This window comes from Hylobates moloch, unplaced genomic scaffold (assembly GCF_009828535.3).
Source record: "Hylobates moloch isolate HMO894 unplaced genomic scaffold, HMol_V3 SCAFFOLD_5, whole genome shotgun sequence".
NCBI lineage: Eukaryota > Metazoa > Chordata > Mammalia > Primates > Hylobatidae > Hylobates > Hylobates moloch.
The window spans coordinates 25,270,382-25,293,215 of NW_026652280.1; the positions used below are offsets into that span (position 1 = coordinate 25,270,382).

Sequence of the window (22,834 nt, forward strand, 5' to 3'; positions counted from 1 at the left end):
TTTTGTTTTGTTTGAGATGGAGTCTTGCTCTGTCACTCAGGCTGGAGTGCAATGGTGCGATCTTGGTTCACTGCAACCTCCACCTCCCAGGTTCAAGTGAGTCTCCTGTCTCTCAGCCTCCTGAGTAGGTGAGACTACAGGCGTGCGCCACCATGCCCAGTTAACTTTTTGTATTTTAGTAGAGACAGGGTTTCACCATGTTGCCCAGGTTGGTCTCAAACTCCTGAGCTCAGGCAATCCACCCGCCTTGGCCTCCCAAAGTGCTAGGATTACAAGCATGAGCCACCATGCCCGGCCCAGGCTCTGTCAACAGGCTTTGTGTTAGACGATTTTACCCAAAAGTAGGCCAATGTGAGTTGCTCTGAGCATGTCTGAGGTAGGCCTGGCTAAGCTATGATGTTTCATAGATGTATTAAATGTATTTGACTCATGATATTTTCAATTTACAATGGGCTTATCTGAGCATAACCACATTGTCAGTCAAGTCATACCTATATTTACTAAAGTAGATCACTTTTGGGGCCATAATACACCTCAAAACTTATTTTAAAAGATTCTGTAGTAGGGCCGGGGGTGGTGACTCACACCTGTATCTCAGCACTTTGGGAGGCCGAGGCAGGCAGATCTCGAGGTCAGGAGTTTAAGATCAGCCCGACCAACATGGTGAAATGCCATCTCTACTAAAAATACAAAAGTTAGCTGGGCGTGGTAGTAGGTGCCTGTAATCCCAGCTACTAGAGGCTGAGGCAGGAGAATCATTTGAACCCGGGAGATGAAGGTTGCAGTGAGTCAAGATCACACCTTTGCACTCCAGCCTGGGTGACAGAGGGAGACCCCATCCCCCCCCCCAAAAAAAAGATTCTGTAGTATAATTGGTCTGGTCTTTGTTCAGGGTTCCTGGACACCAAGCTCCTAAAACTCACGGAATTTCCTAAACAACAGGAGTGCCTTCATCATTCATGGTAAGCCCTGACAGTGTATGCTAATGATGTGACCCACAGTGGGCCCCAGACAGCTAATGCTAACAAGATGATCTAGGATGGAGGTAGCTCACATCAAAAAAACAACCATGATTAGGGTATTGAGACTTTGAGCCAGCCTGATGTCCAGACAGAGGAGGGAAACTGGAGATTAAGTTCAGTCACACAGTAAAGGTTTTAATAAATCATGCCTACGTAATGAAGCCCCAAAGAAAACTCTGGACTTCTTGATTACTTGATATGTTTTATTTCTTGACTTGGATAGTTACATAGTTGTTACAATTACTCATTAACATGTTCATTTATGTTTATGTACCTTTCTATATACAGATTTTAAAATAGAAGTTTTTTTAATATTGAAAACAATCCAGATTTGATGGAAGACACAAATCTGCAGATTCAGAATGAACCTAAATCCATGATAAATCTATAGCTAGACATATAATAAAAACTGCATATCTCCAAAGTAAAAGATATTATCTTAGAACAGCTCAAGAGATGTCAGTTCTAAATCTACAGCTCTAAGGACATAATTTCAGAAAGTATAAAGAATTCTACCTAGAAGGAACATCTGACACACAAGAAAAAAGGTAAGCCCCCACCATGTCCCATCAAAAAAGATAAACATTGACTATATAAAATACTAATAATATCCAATTCGGAGATTTAATAAAGAACTTGTGGAATTTAATTAGAATTAATGTTATTTCAATACCTTTGTGTTGTTTGGAAAGGGGGTAGCATTTTTAGATGTTTAAGGATAATCAAAAGGACTTGTAACATTCACATTCCAAATCAGTAAAGGGAAAATATATGATTAAATAGAAAACCCAACTGATCCCAAAAGATAGGAGGAGAGATAAAGGTGGGAAAGAAGCATAACATAGAAAAAGAAATACGTTAAAAAATAAGATGACAAAAAACAAATCCAAATAAATTTGTACTTTGGCACTACAGTGGAATAGATACTTTTTAAGAGTTCTCCTAGTACAAAACACTAGATCTTGGAGAAAACAGACCTCTTAATTCATTGCTGGTTTGTACCATATAAGGGAAATCTCCAGGCCTACACTCAAGACAGAAACCCCCTCTACACCATACACTCAAGAGAGAAACAGAAAAAATAAAAATAAAAATACCCTCTACATTCAGGACAGAAACAGAAAAAAAAAAACAAAAACAAAAACAAACAAACAAAAAAAACAAAAACAAAAACAAAAAAAAAACTTGAGCTGAAACTAAAGCAAGAAAGCAGCAGGAAGCATCAAGCAAGAAGCAAGCTTGAAACATAGGGTTTATCCCTGAAGGCAAATAGCTAACAGCATCTGCCTGTTAGTTTGGAATTGGCCTGCAGAGACAAAACCTTCGGCTAGTAGGAAGGGTCAGGGAGCTTAAACTTAAGACAAGGCATTCAATCAGGATCCTCAAAGGTGAATAGAGTATGCCAAGGAGTTTGTACCACCTCACCCAGAGAAGCAACGAACTCAAATCATACTGAAGGAAAACATACACAATTTAGGCGCTCTGTCTTCTCGCAGATTAACACATACTTAAGGAAATAAGTCACAATGAGATGCAATAATAACCTTAAATGTAGACTTATAAAGACTTAAAATATTGAAATTATCAAAAATATCAAATATTTGACTTTTAAAAATTAGAAATAGACTTACAAGGGACTGTAATGAGTAAACAGGAAGTTAAAAATAATTAAATGAAAAATATATTTATTGAAATTAAAACCATCATTGTTTTAAATAGCAGGTGAGATGCTACTGAAAAATGAACTAGTAAACAGAAAGATAGAGCTGATGAAATTACCCAAAATGCAGTAAAGAGAAACAAGAGGATGAAAAATATGAGAAATTAAGAGACATGAAGGATACAGTAAGAAAATCTATCATTTGTATATAGTCCTAGAATACAGAATAAATATTTGAAGAGCTAGTGGTTGAGAATTTTACAGAACATGAATTAAAAGATACAGGAAGAAGCCAGTATATACCAAGAACAAAAAGAAATTCGCACTTCCAAATAATACAGTAAACTTGCAAAACACCAAAGAAAAAAGAGATAATCTTAAAGACAGAGAAAAAAGATCCCTAAAAAAGTTGATTCTGAGGCCCAAAGATGTTGAGACTAACTTAAAACCACAAAGTAAGTAGCATAACTGTGACATAGCCCCTACATTCTCAATCTATGAAATGTATTTTTAACTATTTTAGCTTCTCTTTTTAAGCTGGCCAAAACCATTTACTTTCTTAGTCATTTTTTCTTAAGACCCTTCTAGCTGTCCAAGGTCCTGAAATCATTACAAGGATTATAAAATGTTTTAATGAATTATTTACAAAAAGTTATATATCCTTTTCATAAGTTTAATTACCTTACTGGAATACTCCATGTAAAAAATACTATGTTCCTTGATTCAGAGTACTAAATATTTGCATGGTGAACAATTTCTGATGTTCTTGCTCCAAGTTACTGTTCTTGATAACCTCAAACTACCTATTTAAAATCTTTCGTGTTAGCATATTTTCAAATTTCAAGGAATCCAAAACCAAGTTAAAATTTCAGACCTGGGGCCGGGAACAATGGCTCACACCTGTAATTCCAGCACTTTGGGAGGCCGAGGTGGAGGATCACCTGAGACCAGGAGTTCGAGACCAGTCTGGCCAATATGGTGAAACGTCGTCTCTACTAAAAATACAAAAATTTGCTGGGTGTGGTAGCGCATGCCTGCAATCCCAGCTACTCAGGAGGCTGAGGCAGGAGAATTGCTTGAACCTGGGAGGCAGAGGTTGCAGTGAGCTCGGATAGCGCCACTGTACTCCACCCTGGGCGACAGAGTGAGACCCTCTCCAAAAAAAAAAAAGAAAAGAAAATTTCAGACCTAGAAGAAAGTATTTTTAAGCTACTCTTTGGTTCATATTTGTGTACTTTATTTTTAAAGTCTCTTCTTTAGATTATATGTGCAAAAATTATAAACTTGAGACCAGGATACTCCCATATTGGTGCTGAGGGATACTTTAGTATATTCTATAAACATCCTCTATGTCTTGCAAATTATATAATACATTCTCAATCTTATATCCAATTTTTAGTATAGCAGGCAAAAGAGGAAGGCAATAACAATGGGAGAAAGAGGACATCCACCAATTTAGTAATGGTCTATATTTGTGGTTATGACAATCTAATATCATCTCCAAATGTAGGGAAGATACAAAAACATGTCAGTACTTTTAGGCCCTTCAAACTAGCTAGAAAGAAATGGACTTCTTCCATTATCCAGTATGCTTATAGGCCCATCACCTTGCATTTCTGGTGTCCATCTTTCCCTTAATTTACTTGCACAGACACCACTGTTCTCTACAACATATACCCTCCTCTCACTTTAACTCCCCACCCTGGCCCTAGCCAAACCATTCATTCAGTCAATGTTTATTGAACGGCCTTTGTGTGCTGTGTATTGTGGTAGATTCTTGGTGTATGAAGAAGCATTAATTGAATATAAATTGCTTTGGTATTTTAAAAGTCAACATACTAAACGTAATGTAGTACTTTAGTCAAAACTATCTATATTTTTAATAGGTTAGTTGGCAGTAGGATTTGCTATTCAGCCTAACAGGCTGAATTTGAGATATTCCACATTTCACAGGAAAAAAAAAAGTGTCCTTTACCATATCATTGCAACTATTTGGCTATTTTTTATATACAAACATATACATCTCCCCACCAATTCATGAAAAATATTCTATGTTGACCATGATATTTTTATTGAAAAGTAATATAAAATGACTTTAGACATAAAAGATAGTATTTTACATTATTTCTTCTGTTATATTTTTATGCTTTGTGCCAGAATTTACTTCTTGCAACTATTCTTGCTTTATCTGGAACAGTTTACTCCATTATTGAATATCTGTTAGTGTTTAATATAGAAGAACTTAATAAACTGCTAATCCAAAAATAATGGTATTCCCTTGCTTTTCAGACCTTTTTGCTGAATATGCTTATTTATGTCCAATGTGGAAATCTGATCCTGTTCTCTTCCACTCTGCCAGCAGTTCCTTTTGTACTACTTCTGGTAGTTCATAAAAAACTTGAGGATCAATGTCAGAAGGGAAAGTAATTTTCTCATCAACAGTATCTGGCTCTCTATTTTCTGTAAGTCCTTCATGAGAGTCTGTTGCTACTGTTTGCTTATGGCTATCTGTAGTGCGGTTTTTGGAGAAAAGTTGCTCACTCTCCAAGTTTGGAAATGAATGAAAAGCAGACACAGCAGGGTTTGAATTTGTAAAGTGGAATCCTTGAGGTTCTTTAGGTCCTTGACTCATTCGTTCATCTTTTAATCTATTATCTAAATAATATGAATAATCCTTTTGGCTAGACATGTAAGAAGAACTACTGCTATTTAAGCCTGATGTTCCTGGTTCACAAGGAGATACAGAGGATACCTGTTTGCTACTGGATAAATGATCTCTAGGATTTATGGGAATATCTTGCATTTGTTTTTTAGAAAAGAAAGATAATACTCCTCTAGAGGCATGTAATGGACGACTCACACTTCCTTTCCCTTGAAATTTTTCCCTAGATTTTCCAGAAAGGATTTCTTCTTGAATATCTACTGGAAGCTGCTTAAAGACTTCTTGGTCAACACCTTCAGGAAGTGAACACAGTGGGAATTCATTAATGTCTTTTTCTTTCGAAAAATTTGTGGTATCTAGTGGAGACTCCCTAGTTCTTGTACTTTCAATTCTTCCACTTGGTAGGAAATCCCGGCTTATTTCTTTGTCTTTGGGAAAATCTTCCGTATGAGTGTCTTTCATTTTCTAGAACACAAGAATAACAGACTAATTTAGGTATCTGGTATCTTTTAAATATCGCTGCTGCTGCTGTGTGCCTGTAGCTATTATCTGACATGTTTCTAACCTACTCAACAAATACAACTCTTTGTGGCCAGTTCCAAACAACTAGAGATCTACTACCACAATTAGTCACACTATCGTGTGAATCTTTACCCACTATTCCAGGAAGAGGTTTCCTTCCTAGATAGCACTGAGACAGAGGTAAATATGCATTTGGAGACCTGGGAAGATTGTAACAATCATGCAACCAAACTTTCAATTCTATAAATAAAAGAATGATGGCCTAGAAAAAGCAAGTTCACCTAAGGGTATTTTTCAAAAAAACATACACATATAGCATCAAGGGCTAGTTTTCCAAAAATTACTATTCTAAAGGGTAACTTTTAACAAAAAGAAAAAAAAAGCCTATAACAAAACCCAACACCATGAAGATATAGTACTAGTTTATATTTATATAAAATAAAAATTTAAAGACACTTTCAACTCTAACTTGCATAATTTTTCTATATAGTTTTTCATTTAAATGTCTCCTTTAGTTTTAAGCACCATAAAAATATAAACATAGTCAAATATAACTCCGTAAACATCCATACAATATGAACTCCAAAAAAGTAAAAAGAGTAGAAAAGATTCAGGCCCTTTTATTTATTGAATACCTACTGTGTGACAAATACATACAAGGTACTTTCACTTATATTTACTTTTCTAATGCCACTATAAATGAGCACTTTTAATTCCAATTTCACAGATTAATTAAAATGTAAAAAGAAAACACTTTTTAAAATTTAATAAATGGAATAAAAAGGGTCACAGAAAAAAGTAATTTGAAGAGAGCATTAACTCACTATTTCCATACACTATCCTGTTCTCACTTTAAACTTAAATGAAAATGAAAAGGTTACTAAAATTATACTGACTATAAAAACAAAAAAGTATTTTAAATTGAGTTAATTATAGGCATGAAAAATTTAGTAAAAAATAATTATTTTTAAGGCAACCCACATTTACTAAATAGTGGTTTGTCTATTAGTAAAAGGGTTGTTTTAGTCGTCTGAAAATGTGACTGGCCTCTGCCTTTCTATTGCCACTGTTAACTTTACAACTATAAAATCAGTAGTCAAATCTATCAATATTGCTATCAAAATTCAATACTATTTCAAAACCAAGAAAATGTAAATACTTTAACAAAAGAATCGTGGGAAAGGTACTGATAGCTCATGTGCTCATGTGTCAGCTAAAAGACAAAAAGATGTGACTTCTCATATCTGAAAATATTTTAATACTTATGAGATAATCCATATTTTTATATACTATAAAATGTGTTAACAATTCCAAAATAGAGAACCTCCATAATGGTTCTCTCTTTTATCCACTGATGCTTATGTTTTCTTCTTAGATCACAGTATATTTAAGGCCAGAAACCATAAGATAGGTATTAGAAACAAGTTAATCACCTAAACAATATCACCCAAAAGAATCTCTAAACTATATCAAAAAGACAAGCACTTAGATTTGTAATTTAACCACACAAATCCCATAAGAGTATACTTAGAAAACTGAACAAAAAAGAGTGCACTTACACAACTGTGCTTGCCAGAGTGTGAAGTTGTTGATAATGATGGCGTTAAATAATAATCAATAAGCCCTTTCTTAGCAGTATTTAGTGCTTTAAGGTTGCAGAAGCACACACTTAGAAGGGTAAGGTGAAATGGCATCTTCACATTCACCATATTTCGAAAAAGTTTCATAAGTATATCAACCATTGGGGTCATCACATCATAATTTCCTAAATAAAATGTTTAAGAATAAACATTATAATTACTATTAAGAGCATAATATATTTTATATTGCTGAGTTTAAGATATTAAAATCCTAAATAAGTATCACTGGGCATCTTGACATTATATACCAAATTAAGACATTTCAATGTTAATACTAAATGGTTAAAAATTTTCAAAAGATTTGAAATATGGGATTTCTGGTTATATACTACACTGATATGGTCAGAAAATCCTCTCTCAAAAAGCTACTATAAAACTGAACAACACTGTCAAAAACAATCATTTTGGTGGAAATCTGGAAATGAACCAAAGGCAAACAAAGTGAGAAGTACTGATTTATGAACAGCTGCTATATGTTAGCTAAGAAAGTAGGAGATAGCAGCTTCATTGTCTGGGACTGTTCGAATGCCCCTTTACATAGCTCCGTTGGTACAGGGTGAAGGCTGCAAAAGCCAGCACTTTCACTTCCAGAGGGGACAGACCTGATTTGAGGCAGTGGGCAAAAGCCCACACTCAGCAGTGTTGCCAGTAAAATGAGCAAACTTGATAGGAAACGAATGGGAAGATCCCACAGCTCTGATAGTCTGAAACTTTAGTCGTGGTTTGGGTGAATGACAGATCAGTGGACCAGCCAGAAATGTCACCAGGAGATTTGGAAATGAGAGAACCAAAGAGGGACTACATAGGCTCCCCTTACAACCCTAGTTGACTAGGAGGCTACATGCAAATAAACGGAAGGCCACAGAGGGCCCAAGCTCTCCATATACTCCTTATTGAAAGGGCTACATGCACATCATGGGGAGACAAAGAGGGCCTAGTAGAAATTAAAATTCAAGAAAAACTTGAAAATGGCCTAACTTTTTTTTCTTTTATACTTTAAGTTCTGGGGTACATGTGCATAATGTGCAGGTTTGTTACATAGGTATACTTGTACCATGTTAGTTTGCTACACCTATCAACTCTTCATTTACATTAGGTATTTCTCCTGATGCTATCCCTCCCTCAGCCCTCCATCCCAATAGGCCCCGGTGTTTGATGTTCCCCTCCCTGTGTCCATGTGTCCTCATTGTTCAACTCCCACTTATGAGTGAGAACATGTGGTGTTTGGTTTTCTATCCTTGTGATAGTTTGCTGAGAATGATGGTTTCCAGCTTCATCCATGTCTTTGCAAAGGACATGAACTCATCCTTTTTCATGGCTGCATTGTATTCCATGGTGTATATGTGCCACATTTTCTTTATCCAGTCTATTACTGATGGACATTTGGGTTGGTTCCAAGTCTTTGCTATTGTGAATAGTGCCACAATAAACATACGTGTGCATGTGTCTTTATAGTAGCATGATTTATAATCCTTTGGGTATATACCCAGTAATGGGGTCACTGGGTCAAATGGTATTTCTAGTTCTAGATCCTTGAGGAATCGCCACACTGTCTTCTACAATGGTTGAACTAATTTACACTCCCACCAGCAATGTAAAAGTGTTCCTATTTCTCCACATCCTATCCAGCATCTGTTGTTTCCTGACTTTTTAATGATCGTCATTCTAACTCACATGAGCTGGTATCTCATTGTGGTTTTGATTCGGATTTCTCTAATGACCAGTGATGATGAGCATTTTCATGTCTGTTGGCTGCATAAATGTCTTCTTTTGAAAAGTGTCTGTTCATATCCTTTGCCCACTTTTTGATGGGGTTGCTTTTTTCTTGTAAATTTGTTTAACTTCTTTGTAGATTCTGGATATTAGCCCTTTGTCAGATGGGTAGATTGCAAAAATTTTCTCCCATTCTGTAGGTGGCCTGTTCACTCTGCTGATAGTTTCTTTTGCTGTGCAGAAGCTCTTTAGTTTAATTAGGTCCCATCTGTCAATTTTGGCTTTTGTTGCCATTGCTTTTAGTGTTTTAGTCATGAGGTCTTTGCCCATGCTTATGTACTAAATGATATTGCCTAGGCTTTCTTCTAGGGTTTTTATGATTTCGGGTCTAACATTTAAGTCTTTAATCCATCTTGAGTTAATTTTTGTATAAGATATAAGGAAGGGATCCAGTTTCAACTTTCTACATATGGCTAGCCATTTTTCCCAGCACCATTTAGTATATAGGGAATCCTTTCCCCATTGCTTGTTTTTGTCAGGTCTGTCAAAGATCAGATGGTTGTAGATGTATGGTGTTATTTCTGAGGGCTCTGTTCTGTTCCATTGGTCTATATATGTGTTTTGGTACCAGTATCATGCTGTTTTGGTTACTGTAGCCTTGTAGTATAGTTTAAAGTCAGGTAGCATGATGCCTCCAGCTTTTTTTTATTTAGAATTGTCTTGGCTATAGGGGCTCTTTTTTGGTTCCATATGCAATTTAAAGCATTTTTTTCCAATTCTGTGAAGAAAGTTAGTGGTAGCTTGATGGGGATAGCATTGAACCTATAAATTGCTTTGGGCAGTATGACAAAATGGCCTAAATTTTTTAAGCCCTCTCCAACCCATACACTTATCCACTGGCAGAGGTAGACAGCTTCCAGACTCTAGTGTTTGAGCAAAACCTTTGCCAACCACTGGCTAACCATGAAACTATACAGACATGGGCAACTTTCCAGAAGCCAGTATTAAAAATTTGAATGGGAAAAAAAAAAAACACTGAGCAGAGAAATCAGTTGCTACACAACACAGGGGAAGTAAATTCTGCAGATTACATTCAGACAAGTTACCTAAAAAAAAGTACAGGAAAGAAAAAAGAAAAAACCCTACAAGAAAAACTTTTAAATCCAGAGTTGCTACAATACATTATCTATGAGGTTCAGTTTTCAATAAAATAGTTCAAAACATGCAAAGAAACAGGAAAGTATGATACATATTTGGCGGAAAAAGCAGTTAACATAAATTGACTTTGAGGTGGACTTAGCAAAGACTTCAAATTCATTATTAGAGATATGTCCAAAGAATTAAAGACAACCATGTTTAAAGAATTAAAGTAAAATATAATGACTACAAAAAAGGGAGAATCTCGATAAAGAAACAAAACCAAACATACAAACAAAAGACAAACAGAAATTCTAGAGTTAAAAAGTACAGTAACCAAAACCAACAAATCACTACAGGGGCAACAGCAGTTATGAGATGATAGATGAATCGGAGAACTTAAAGGCAGCTCAATACAAATTATCCACTTTGTAAGAAAGAACGGAAAAAAAAGACTGCAGAAAAATAAACAGAGCAGCAGAGACCAACACAGGGTGGAATCAGTGTAAGGATAAACATATGTAGACCAATGAAACAAGAAAGTCAGGAAATAAACTCTTACATTTATGGTCAATTAATTTTTGACAAAGATGCCATGGTAATTCAGTGCGTGAAGAATAGTCTTCAACAAATGATGCAGGAACAACTGGATACCCACATGCAAAGCAAAGAATGAAGACCCTTACCGCATACCACACATAAAAAATTAACTCAAAATGGACCTAAACATAAAGCTTAAAAACTATAAAACTTCTAACAGAAAACAGAAGAAAATATCTGTGACCTTTGAGTTAGGCCAAGAATTTTTACATATAACACCAAAACACTATCCATAAAAGAAAAACCACACTACTATATACCGCTAGGACAACTATAATCAAAGAGACTGATAATACAAATATTGGCGAAAATATGAAAAACTGGAACCTTCAAATATTGTTGATGAAAATGTAAATTATTACACGAACTTTGGAAAAAAGTTGGCAGTTTCTTAAACAGTTCATGTTACCATATGATCCAGCAATTCCACTCCTTGAAATCTACCCAAGATAAATGAAAACATATGCATATGCCCATCCAATGACTTGCACTTAAATGTTCTTCAAAATGGAAACAATCTAAATGCCCATAAAGAAGTTATCTCATGCTATATAGCTAACACAGTTTTGTTCTCTTTGAACTTGGAAAACTTTCTTAAATGACTCTTAATTATCTATTTAAAAACAAGGCCAGGTGCAGTGGCTCATGCCCGTAATCCCAGCACTTTCGGAGGCTGAGGCAGAAGGATTGCTTGAGCTCAGGAGTTTGAGGCTTGTCTATCCTAAATATCAAAAAAGTTAGCCAGGTCTGGTAGCATGCACCTACTGTCCCAGCTACTCGGGAGGCTGGGGCAGAAGAATTGTTTGAGCCTGGGAGACAAAGGCTGCAGTGAGCTATCGCAGCACCACTGCACTTCAGCCTTGGTGCAGAGGAAGACCCTGTCTCAATAAATAAATAAATAAACAACAATGTTTTCCAGTGAAAATTCCTGATAGAATAAAAGCATTTAATTGCTTGCTAATTCCCATTGAAGACCCTCCATTTTTGGAGCATATTTCTCGTTCAAAGTTGGCTTATTTAAGAGTTCAACCTGCTAATGAAACTGTTGGAAAACTAGTCCATACCTGTCCCTAGCTTCTGAATTACATGTGAAGGAATAGGGCACTGACGACTCTCACGACCATAGTGCTTCTCAGAGGAATACCGACGGATTATTAATCTCACTGTATGAGGCTTCCTTCCATCTTGGCATACTCTAAAAATAGAGAGAAAGTGGAAATAAAGAATTAGAAAAGTATTACCTTTTTAAATTATGTAACACTTCATTTATCTAAAGGTGCTAGATTTTGTTAAATATAACAATTATACATATAGCAGATAACAAAATAGTAAGCAATAAAGGTCCCTGAGTATCCAAACAATCATTGCAAAGTCTATGCACTAAAACTCTTAATGTTTAGATGTCAAGCTCTCAGGCCTCACTCAGAATTGAGTGCTGTCAGAAATAGAAGAGATATAAGATACAATCATAAGAAGCTGTTTTATAATACAAATCCAAAACAAAACTAAAAGCAATCAATTTTTTTCTTTTTGAGATGGAGTCTCACTCTGTTACCCAGGCTGGAGTGCAGTGGCACAATCTCAGCTCACTGCAACCTTCACCTCCCAGGTTCAAGCAATTCTCCTGCCTCAGCCTCCTGAGTAGCTGGGACTACAGGCATGTGTGACCACACCTGGCTAATTTTTGTATTTTTAGTAGAGAGGTGGTTTTGCCATGTTGGCCAGGCTGGTCTCGAACTCCTGACCTCAGGTGATCCCCCACCTCAGCCTCCCAAAATGCTGGGATTACAGACGTAAGCCACCACACCTAACCAAAAGGCAACAAATTAAAATCAGCAGGAAATTTAAGAAACTGAATCATTCACTGACAAAAGCAAGTAAGTGAAAAATAACAAAAGAACTTTTTTTAAAACTTTTTTCTTACAAAACGAGATTACCAAAAAAAGATTTTTTTTTACAAAATGATATTACTTTTGTTAAAGAGTAATCACTATTACCATTATATGATAGCTTATTAGAGCAATATCTTGAAAGATCATATGCTATATTTAGTATATAATTAATATACAATATGTGTATATGCATTTTTAAAAAGAGTTTCATGCAAATGTCTTGGTTTTGGTGTTGAAACAAAGGTTTTAATGATATGACAAATTCACTTAAGAAGTACTGGAAAAATGTCATCAAAGGATAACATTTCCCTTTTTATACACATGGCAATGCATATAAAACCAAATCTCAAACATAAAATGCAAATATTGCACATAGTTAAACACACTCAACTTGAAGATTCTGATCTGAAAAAAATAGTTTTGGGCCAGGCACGGTGGCTCATACCTGTAATCCCAACACTTTGGGAAGTTGAGATGGGAGGATCACTTGAGCCCAGGAGTTCAAGACCAGCCTGGGCAACATAGCGAGACCTCATCTACAAAAATTTAAAAATTAGCTAGGCTTGATGGCAGGTGCCTTCCCAGCTACTCTGGTGGCTGAGGTGGGAGGATTGCTTGAGCCCAGGAGGCTGAGGCTGCAGTGAGCTGTAACTGCACTACTGCCATCCAGCCTGGGTGACAGAGCAAGACCCTATTGCAAAAAAATAAAAAATAAAATAGTTCTGTAGTAAATAATTTTTTTCTGTCTCTTATTGCTTTGTGACAAAACTTCTCGATGGCTGCTTAACTAGGATAATAAAATACCTTAAATGGTTACTAGTTTAAATATCTTCCAGTTAAACGTGTTCTATTAATTATGCAATTCAAAGAGTATGATATGCTTATTAAGACACATTAGAAAAAGGCTGTATCATAAGCGATCTTAAACTAGTGCCTACAAGATGGATTAAAAATAATATGGTTTTACATTTCTTACATACCTATAGTATTAATCATAACATACTCTAGAGAAAACAAAACTAATTATACACAAATACACACACACACACATACACACACACACACACACACACTCCTGTAATTTGCTTTTTGCAAGTCACTTAGATGGTGTTATAATTCAGTCACTGAAATAAGGGCCCATGGTGTGGGAGAAAAGGAGCCGGCAAGCAGAGATACAGATAAATGGTTAATTTCACAGGTTTTGTATTTTGCAGGTTTAGAGCACCTGGTCTCACTTCTGGGTTGACTCTTCAAATAAGAGAACCTGTAAAACTTAGACTTCTTGTGGTTTTTCTATGTGAAGAACTGTCTCCAAAGGTTAGGCATTTCAGAGTAGTCTTCTATTTAGCTGAAGCAAATGACCCAGTTTCACTAGCATACTCGCAGGCCCAGCCTGAGTCATATCACTGGAGCCCAGTCATACAGCCAGCCCCAGCTGCATGCAGCCAACAATGAGCTGCATGGCTCTGCTCAAGACATTTGAGTGCCAGGTTGCACACGACAGCAAAGTTGGAGGAAATTACACTTCATCAGTTTTCTCAGACTTAGAACTATCCAAAAACCATTTTCTCTAAATACAGTTAGTCCTCCTAGAATCATTAGAGAAGCACACCTACTCTAAACTGTTAGAGACCTGAAGCCACAATTTGAGAAATTTCTAACAAGAAAAGGAGAAACAAAGCAATGGGACGAAAACAGATAATACTCATCTGTGGAATACAAAATATTCAGAAATACATGTATAATGACAAGGAGCACCACAAAATTAAATTTCCTTTTCAGTTTATCTTGTGCTACTCATATATATATAACCCCAGTTGATACTCTTTACATACAGATCAGAAACCCTGCACACACCTGCAGTCACTCACCCTGCTCACACATAGCCCCAGCTAGCCATTCTTTCCTTCGACTCCATTTTATTTTAAAGTCTGAGGCAAAAGAGATACAAGGGTTCTTCTGCTTCTTCCATTACTGTTACTTTAATAATTTCCTATCCTCAACAATCACAAATTTATATAGCTGTTCCCGTATCAGGAGTTTTAGAATGATGACAGTATTATTCCTCTTTGCATTTTTTTCTTCTTAATGAAATGCAAGTAACTATTAGCAGAGACACAGACAAATGGTTAATTTCACAGGTTTTGTATTTCGCATGTATTTGTATTTAGCATGGTACTAACTTAACGAAATGCAAGTAACTATTAGCTTGAGGGCAAAGGCTTTGCAATTGCCACAGGGAAAAATTAAAACAACTTCTTCTCACCTGAAGACTAGAATAAGTCTAGAAATGTTAGAAATATCTGTAAAACCCCTTTAGGTAACTATCTGCAGCTTTAGATTCATAGTATAACCACACTGTTAACAGAATTAAGACCAATGAATTCAATTTAGGTAAGAGCCCCATTACCATCTTTACAATAGTTTATAATGCAGAGAAATCCCATGATAAATTATTTTTACATTGTTTAGTCTCCAGATAATCTGTCAGTTCCAAGATGGAACATCAAATATTCTTTCCACATACCGTATATAGAATGAATATACAGGATGACTTAGCAAAATGGATTGAAAATCACCTGTTTAAAAGACTAGCAAGTAGTTCTTCAATCTTATTTTTAGCTTCAACTTCAGATGAACATTTTTTAAATGAATCTTCTTCACTAAAGGACTATCAAAGAAGCATAAATAAGGATTAGCGCAAACTCAAATAACTATATCTAATTGTTATCAGTGTATACTCAAATAAATATTCAATAAATTCTTCACTAACTTACCTCTTGTCCTTAGTTTGAGCCATTTAGTTCACTTTTATATTAACTGTTTTTTATCTGCAAGCTATTGTACTCAGTAGAAAGTTAATATAAAATATTACTGTATTAACAGTTAATATAAAACAGTTAATATAAAATAATTCAAAGTTAAGAAAACTCTAAAGCTTTAGTACCAACTCCAAGCTTTACTGTATGATTATGGCAAGAGTTCTTAATCACCTAGGACTTGAATCTAAGTTTATCCTTGGACAAGTTATTTAACCTTTCTAAAGTACGGTATCCTCATCTTGAGAGAGAGAGAGAATGGAAGGAAGGAAGGAAGGAAAGAAGAGAGGTAAGAAGGAATGGACAAACAACAGTACTACCTACCTTGATGCTTTGTTGTGAAGATTTAACGGACTAATGTATTTAAAGCACTCAGTAAAGTGCTTGTCCCATAGCAAAAAAATCAGTCAATGTTAACTGGGTGATTATACCTTTCCCATTTGCTAAAGCACTGGACTACTCTGAAAACAAGATTTTTAAAAGATTAAAATATTTTGCCTCATATATGCATTATAGGCTATTAAAATTAAGTTGCACTGTCTTCAATCATAGTAGCTAACTTAAGATATCAAAATACCAATGCTTAAGATTCCATTTAAGAATACTTACTAATCCAATCTATTAATAATAAATCAGCCTTCTAACAGGAAAGGGATCACATACTAAGCAAACTAGAATAGTAAGAACATGGTACTAAAACTAGAAATCTTTATCTCAAATAATGTGATAACCAGTACTTAATTAAAATAAATATCATCATGTACCTGAGGTGGTCCTGAGGGTATCACAGGGGAGTTATCCTCTCCAAAACTGAGCTTCTGGATACGATGAGCAACTGAAATTCCTAATTCTTTTTCTAAAATTTTGGGTGAAAAGGTTTGGAGATCATGCACACTATTGATACCCAGCGCTTCAAGACATTTGGCAGTTTTATAGCCAATACCTAAATAAAAAGAAATGCAAACAATGTTAAAATAGCTTTTCTCCTTAAAATAAAGCTAATTAAAATATTATAAATATATCAATCATATCTTTAAGTTCTGTAATTTATACAGTAGTCCCCCCTTATCCACAGGGGATACATTCTAAGACCTTCAGTGGATGCCTGAAACGATGGACAGTATCAAACCCTATATATACAGTACTGTTTTTCCTATTACATACATACCTATGATAAAGTTTAATTTATAAATTAGTCACAGTAAGAGATTAACAATAATAACAAAATAGAACTATAACAATATACAATATACAAGTTATGTGAATGTGGTCTCTGCCTCTCTCTCTCAAAATATCTTATTATTTTCAGACCACAGTTGACTGCAGGTGATAGAAACTGTGAAAAGTGAAACTGCAGATAATGGGGGACTACTGTATTTTGCAAAGATCAAACCCCATTGCAAACTAGGTTGCTGTTCTTCCACTCAGGGCTCCTGAATTATATGCACCTCTTTGAAGTCCTCATAAAATGCAGTAAAATAAAATGAATACAGAGACAGCCAATAAGTGCTATCTTACTAAAATAAAAATTTTACCACCTGTTTTGTAATATTTCAGAAATACTCAGAAATCATGATTATTAATATACAAAAAGGCTGCCACTAGAGCAATTAAAATAAATTAAGCGTACATATTACGTAACCTAACTGATTCCTATATGCACCACCACACATTTATCCATAAGTCGTATCTAACATTTACCATCCAGAATACAACTATGAGCCAGAAAGCAAACAAACAAAAAATCTTGCTAGCAAAACTGTCACAAAGTTCTTGCACTAAAATTCAGTCATACTTTATTCACAAGAGAAAACAGGCCATTTAGTGTCTCCTTATTCTTTTCATTCAAAAATAATAATTCCACAGTTATCTGGTTTTCTTGCACAGTAAAAGCAGTAAGTTGGAGGAGATGGCTGTGTAGGGGGAATTATTAAAGGAGAGTGACAGATTTTTCATAGCAGAAATAAAAGAAGATTGGCAATTTGGCAATAAGTGAGAAAGCAGAAAGCCTGTTAAAAAAAAAAAAAAAAAAAAGATACAAGAACTCAAAAGTAAAGCCAAGTAAGAATGTTTTGCACCAGTATATAGTCCTCAATTTATTACAACCTGACATTGTTGTTCAGAATGCAGAACCAAAGTCATCCAAAAAAACCTTCAAATTATAGTTATATTACACTAAGGAAGGCAAGGCAGTGTATAATACATTTTGGAATCACACAAGTATCAGTTAAAAATGTGAAGTATCACATCTAAGTTTCAGTGGTATTAGAAATTCACTTCCACAGAACTCTTTTATAACATCTTATTCCCTAGCAATACCACAGAAATGTAGTTCAACATATCGAAGGCCTATAAAAACTTGGGTATTTAATCTTCAAAGATACAAACTTGCCCCATGACCTAAATAGGTAACTGAACTCCTCATGGAAATCAGTTTCTTCATCTTTAAAATGAGGACCTTGGCCTAGATGTTTTGGAAAGTCCATTGTAGCCTTAATATTTTATATGTAATCCCAAAAGAGAGTTAGTAAAAGACGAACTCCCCTCTCTAGAGGCAATGTACAATATAAGAGTATGACCCAGGGACTGGAAATAAAGGACCATATGTTTCTAGGCTGTAACTTTCATGACCATATTCTAACCATACAAAAACAGATAAAATAAGAAAAGTACCTTCACATATTTCTTAATCCAAATTTGCTTCAGAAAACATTACAGTTTTTCTTAGTTTTTTCCAGGAACCAAGTATACACACACATACACATGCACACAAACTCACAAACACCTCTACCTAAGAATTAATTACGTTGTATCTATAATTTTTTAAATTAAAAGAAATACAATAAGACGTATATGTACTTTTCAAATATATTTGTCTTACCAGGTATTTCCTTTATGTGATTCAAACTATGAATAAGATGTTGACAACTTTCAGGTAGTAAGACTGTTTGTTGATTTGGTTTAAAGACACCAGAAACTAATTTTGCCAACAGTTTATTAGAAGCCACTCCAGCACAGCCAGTGAGCCCCAAATGATTATGCATGGCTTCCCGCATCTCTGCTGCAATCTGAGATCCAACAAGTAGTCTGATGTGCAAGATGTCATGTAGGTTTATAGCTTTAAAAACAACAAATGTCATTCAAAGTCACAAGAAAAACCTTTTTCTTTTTTACAAAATAATTTTTAAAAGGTAGAGGGCTTAGTCTATATCCAACCACCACCACCACCACCATCACCTGGTACGGTTGCGATGTTTGTCCCCTCCAAACCTCACGTTGTAATTTGATCCCCAATGTTGGAGGTGGGATCAAATGGGAGGTGTTGGGATCACAGGGGTGGATCCCTCAAGAACAGATTAAAGCCCTCCCTCAGGGGTAAGTTTCTCACTGTATTAGTTCCAGAGACAGCTGGTTGTTAAAAGAGTCTGGCACCTCCCCCAGCCCTTGCTTCCTCTCTCACCATGTGATCTCTGCACACACTGGCTCCCCTGTGCCTTCCACCATGAGTGGAAACAGCCTGAGGCCCTCACCAGAGGCCTAACCTTGACTTTTCCAGTCACAAGAATCATGAACAAAATAAACCATTTTTTCTTTATAAATTACCCAGTCTCAGGTATTCTGTTAAAGCAACACTAAATGGACTAAGAGATCACTGCCACCCTATTAGCCACTTGACTAATCTCTTTCATGCTTCATAGGAATACTGTAAACAAATTCAATAAGCAAATTCCAAGGGCCTGTGATAGTGACTGTATACTGGGAGTGCTTAATAATTAACACATTATGAAAACTGATCTCATAAAAAAATTCCTACTGACATTAGCAAAACTTTTACTCATATTTGCCCATAAGTAAGCATAAAAGTATTACTATATAACAAAAAAGCTAACATTATACTTTAAAGATCTAAATCTTAACCACGCACTAGCTGTATATGCTGCTAGAAACAATCTCTGACCTATACGCAGTTTTAGAACTCTTTTATGAAAAGTGTAAGAAAATTTTATAAAAATAAATTTGCTTTAGGTGTAAAACAGTGTTGGAATTACATGAAACCATCCTAACCTCAAAGAGACTCACACTAAAAGTATTTAGAGATGAAATGTCGGGATGTCTGCAATTTACTTCCAAATAGCTCATCAACCAACTAAGCAATCCATAGAGAGAACAAGAGAAAGCAAATGTGGCAAAATGATAACAACTGGTTTATCTACAAGAAAGGAACATAATGGGCCAGGAGCAGTGGCTCACGCCTGTAATCCCAGCACTTTGGGAGGCCAAGGCAAGCGGATCATTTGAGGTTGAGTTCAAGACCAGCCTGGCCAACATGGTGAAACCCCGTCTCTACTAAAAATAAAAAAATTAGCCGGGTGTAGTGGCACGTGCCTGTAGTCCCAGCTAGCTGGGAGGCTGAAGCAGGAGAGTGGCTTGAACCCAGGAGGTGGAGGTTGCAGTGAGCCGAGATCGCATCACTGCACTCCGGCCTGGGCAATGGAGTGAGACTCTGTCTCAAAAAACAAAAAAAAAAAAAAAAAAGGACATAATGAGTATTTGTTGTACTATTCTGTCAACTTTTCTGTAGGTTTGAAAAAAATTTTAAGAAAATCTGTGTGAAAGAGGAAGAATTAATCAATAATTCCACATTTCCTTTTTTGGATATAAAACCTAGCTCTCTATAATGTACTCTAACCAATAAAATCCAAGTTTGCCTTAAAAATTATATAGAAATATATTTAAAATATTCTTCCTAGTTAGCCCTTTTAAGTTACAAATGAGCACAAGTACAAAAGATACATGAAAAGCTCCATGTATTCTAGAAATTGTGGTTCTACCACTTTTCTTCTATGGAGAACTATTCTGTAGACCAATGTCTAGTCCTCAAAAAAGAGGATAAGAGGAAATGCATGGGGAGGCTTAAGAGCAAAAGGGTCAGACAAGTCTTACACAACAGCAGAGTACCTTGTCTTGTATGTGGTATGATAAGGGAGTCACCAGCAGAGCCGTAAGATGTCTGAAAGCCTAATTAGATATTCACTGGTGCTTCCTGCAGCTTATTTTCAAATGTAAATATCCCTGGAAACACCATCAGTCATTCATATCTCAATACATGAAGGAGACAAACCATTCTGCTTTCTTGCTAACTTTGAAAAAGATTATTTGAACAGATTAAATAGGAGCTTGGAGAAGATTCCAGCACATGGCAGACAGGCCTGGACAACATTCCAAAAGTGCTAACTTGGGAATTCAGAGAGCAACATGAGGGTCTCAGGGGAATCGAAGGGAACATGTAAAAGACACATCAAAGGCAAATCTAGCCTACCCGAAAACTCTGCTTAGAGATTGTTTAAGAATAATAAAAAATTATTCCAAAAAGCATATTAAGAAGCCAACTCTTGTAACTTAAGAATGACCTAAAGAGGTATTGCTTTTTGTTTCCTTAAGAGATGGGATCTTGCTCTGTTGCCTAGGCTGGACTCAAACTCCTGGGTTCAAGCAATCTTCTCAGCTCAGTCTCCCAAATAGCTGGGACTACAGGGGCGCCCCACTGTGCCCAGCTAGGTATGGCTTTCTAAAATGGGAATCGATGCACTGTGTCAGACGAAAACTCTGCACAGATGAATGCTCTGTGCAGATGAACAGGAACAATGCTCTGTGCAAATGAAAAGTGCACAGAACTTTGAGCTACATGTCATCAAAATCTTAATACTTATTATGGAATAGCAGCACCTAATTTTAGCTGTCCTAGACAGATTACTGACTAAATATAACTATACCTCCAACAAAAGTCATGAATCTTTCAGAATCACACAGCAAACTCACTGAACATTAAGAAATGTATGTACTTTTAGTTAGTAGGTAGAATGAATAAGAACCCACTCACACTGATTATTGTATACATGACCCGACACAGTCACCGCAGAAAGTTCATCACTTTGCAGCTGCTGTAGTCTCTTCTCAACCATTTCTGTTAGATCCACAAAATTTTCATCAAATCCAAGTCTCTCAACAACTGGACTAAATTCTTCCAGTAATTCTAAATTGAAATAATATTGGAGCACAGATGTAAATGAAGTTATAACTAGGATAAATTTAACTATCTAGTGCTTAAAAATTTATCAAATTTATTGTTAAAGGTTTTGTATACATTGATAGTTCCGTAATATCTTTAATAAAGCCCTCAGTTAACTGACTTTTTTTCTGTACCACATCTTGAATAGAGGCAATATTTTCTAAAAAGTCTAAAAAGGATATTCCTAGGGCAGTTACTCATGGCAATATATTTAGCTCAATCTTCTACACCTATAATTTTTGTATCTGTAGTACATTAAATATCAATGCTTATAGTAATTGGTGACCTTGAAGAAATGTGTCAAAGAATAAACTATAGGCTGCTTAGGAAAGTTAAAAACAAGTAATAGCATATTTTAGCTATATTTTCCCCAAGAGTTTAAAAGAGGCAAAACAAAATAACATTTAAAATGTCCAATTATTACTGAATAAAACAGAAAGTGAGTCAACTTTCAAAATATACTGTAACACGGTATATTTATTAGCCATTCCCAAGCATATTCCTTAGGACAGAGAGGCAGAGATGAACCACAACTTACAGGTATTCAAATGCCCAGCGTCTAGCACAATATCTAGTCCTCAAGTAAAATGTTTACTAGATTAAGCTGAACCAAAATTCAAAATAAATTCAAAAAAACTATCAATTTTCATATATTAACATTGAGACTAATAACTTTAAAATCATTGAGAAAGTTTTTCACTTCTCTCTGCATCACCTTCTACTGATACCAGCTGGATAAGAGAAAACAAATGCAAGTCTCGTAGTATACAAAAATGCATAGATTCTTAAGGTCATATAATCTGAAGCTCAGAAATAAAAGGACTATCTCATTCCACATAGATCATGTTTTTTCACAAATAACAAAAGTGCTTTTTTGTTTTGTTGATGTCAACATTGACAATGTAAGGGGAAACCAATAAAGGTAACAATGTGACATGGTGAACACCAAAAATCACTCCTGAGAAAACTATTACCTCCTTCAGGACAGACTGACAATATGTCTGATCATAGAAAATGATTGTTTCGCATTTCCTTCATCAATTTTGGCAATTTATTTTCAAAAGTATATACCTGATATGCAAAGTAACATGCAGAAA

At 35.6% G+C, this 22,834-nt stretch overlaps 1 protein-coding gene across 6 annotated transcripts in view; it reads right to left on the reverse strand.

The window, feature by feature from the left end:
• POLI (DNA polymerase iota) overlaps positions 1 to 22,834 on the reverse strand; it is a 39,667-nt gene that overhangs the window by 9,666 nt on the left and 7,167 nt on the right. For 4 of the 6 annotated variants that reach the window (XM_032152257.2, XM_032152258.2, XM_058438319.1 and 1 more), the window contains exons 4-10: positions 21,549 to 21,701; positions 18,549 to 18,785; positions 16,432 to 16,610; positions 15,428 to 15,519; positions 12,021 to 12,151; positions 7,426 to 7,631; positions 1,220 to 5,809 (exon numbers count right to left, since the gene is read on the reverse strand). In XM_032152257.2, the coding sequence (XP_032008148.1) occupies positions 4,991 to 5,809; positions 7,426 to 7,631; positions 12,021 to 12,151; positions 15,428 to 15,519; positions 16,432 to 16,610; positions 18,549 to 18,785; positions 21,549 to 21,701 (1,817 nt within the window). In that variant the 3' untranslated portion in view covers positions 1,220 to 4,990. Of the gene's footprint in view, positions 1 to 1,219; positions 5,810 to 7,425; positions 7,632 to 12,020; positions 12,152 to 15,427; positions 15,520 to 16,431; positions 16,611 to 18,548; positions 18,786 to 21,548; positions 21,702 to 22,834 lie in introns of those variants that run through there. The other 2 variants (XM_058438320.1, XM_032152261.2) reach the window with 2 other exon arrangements.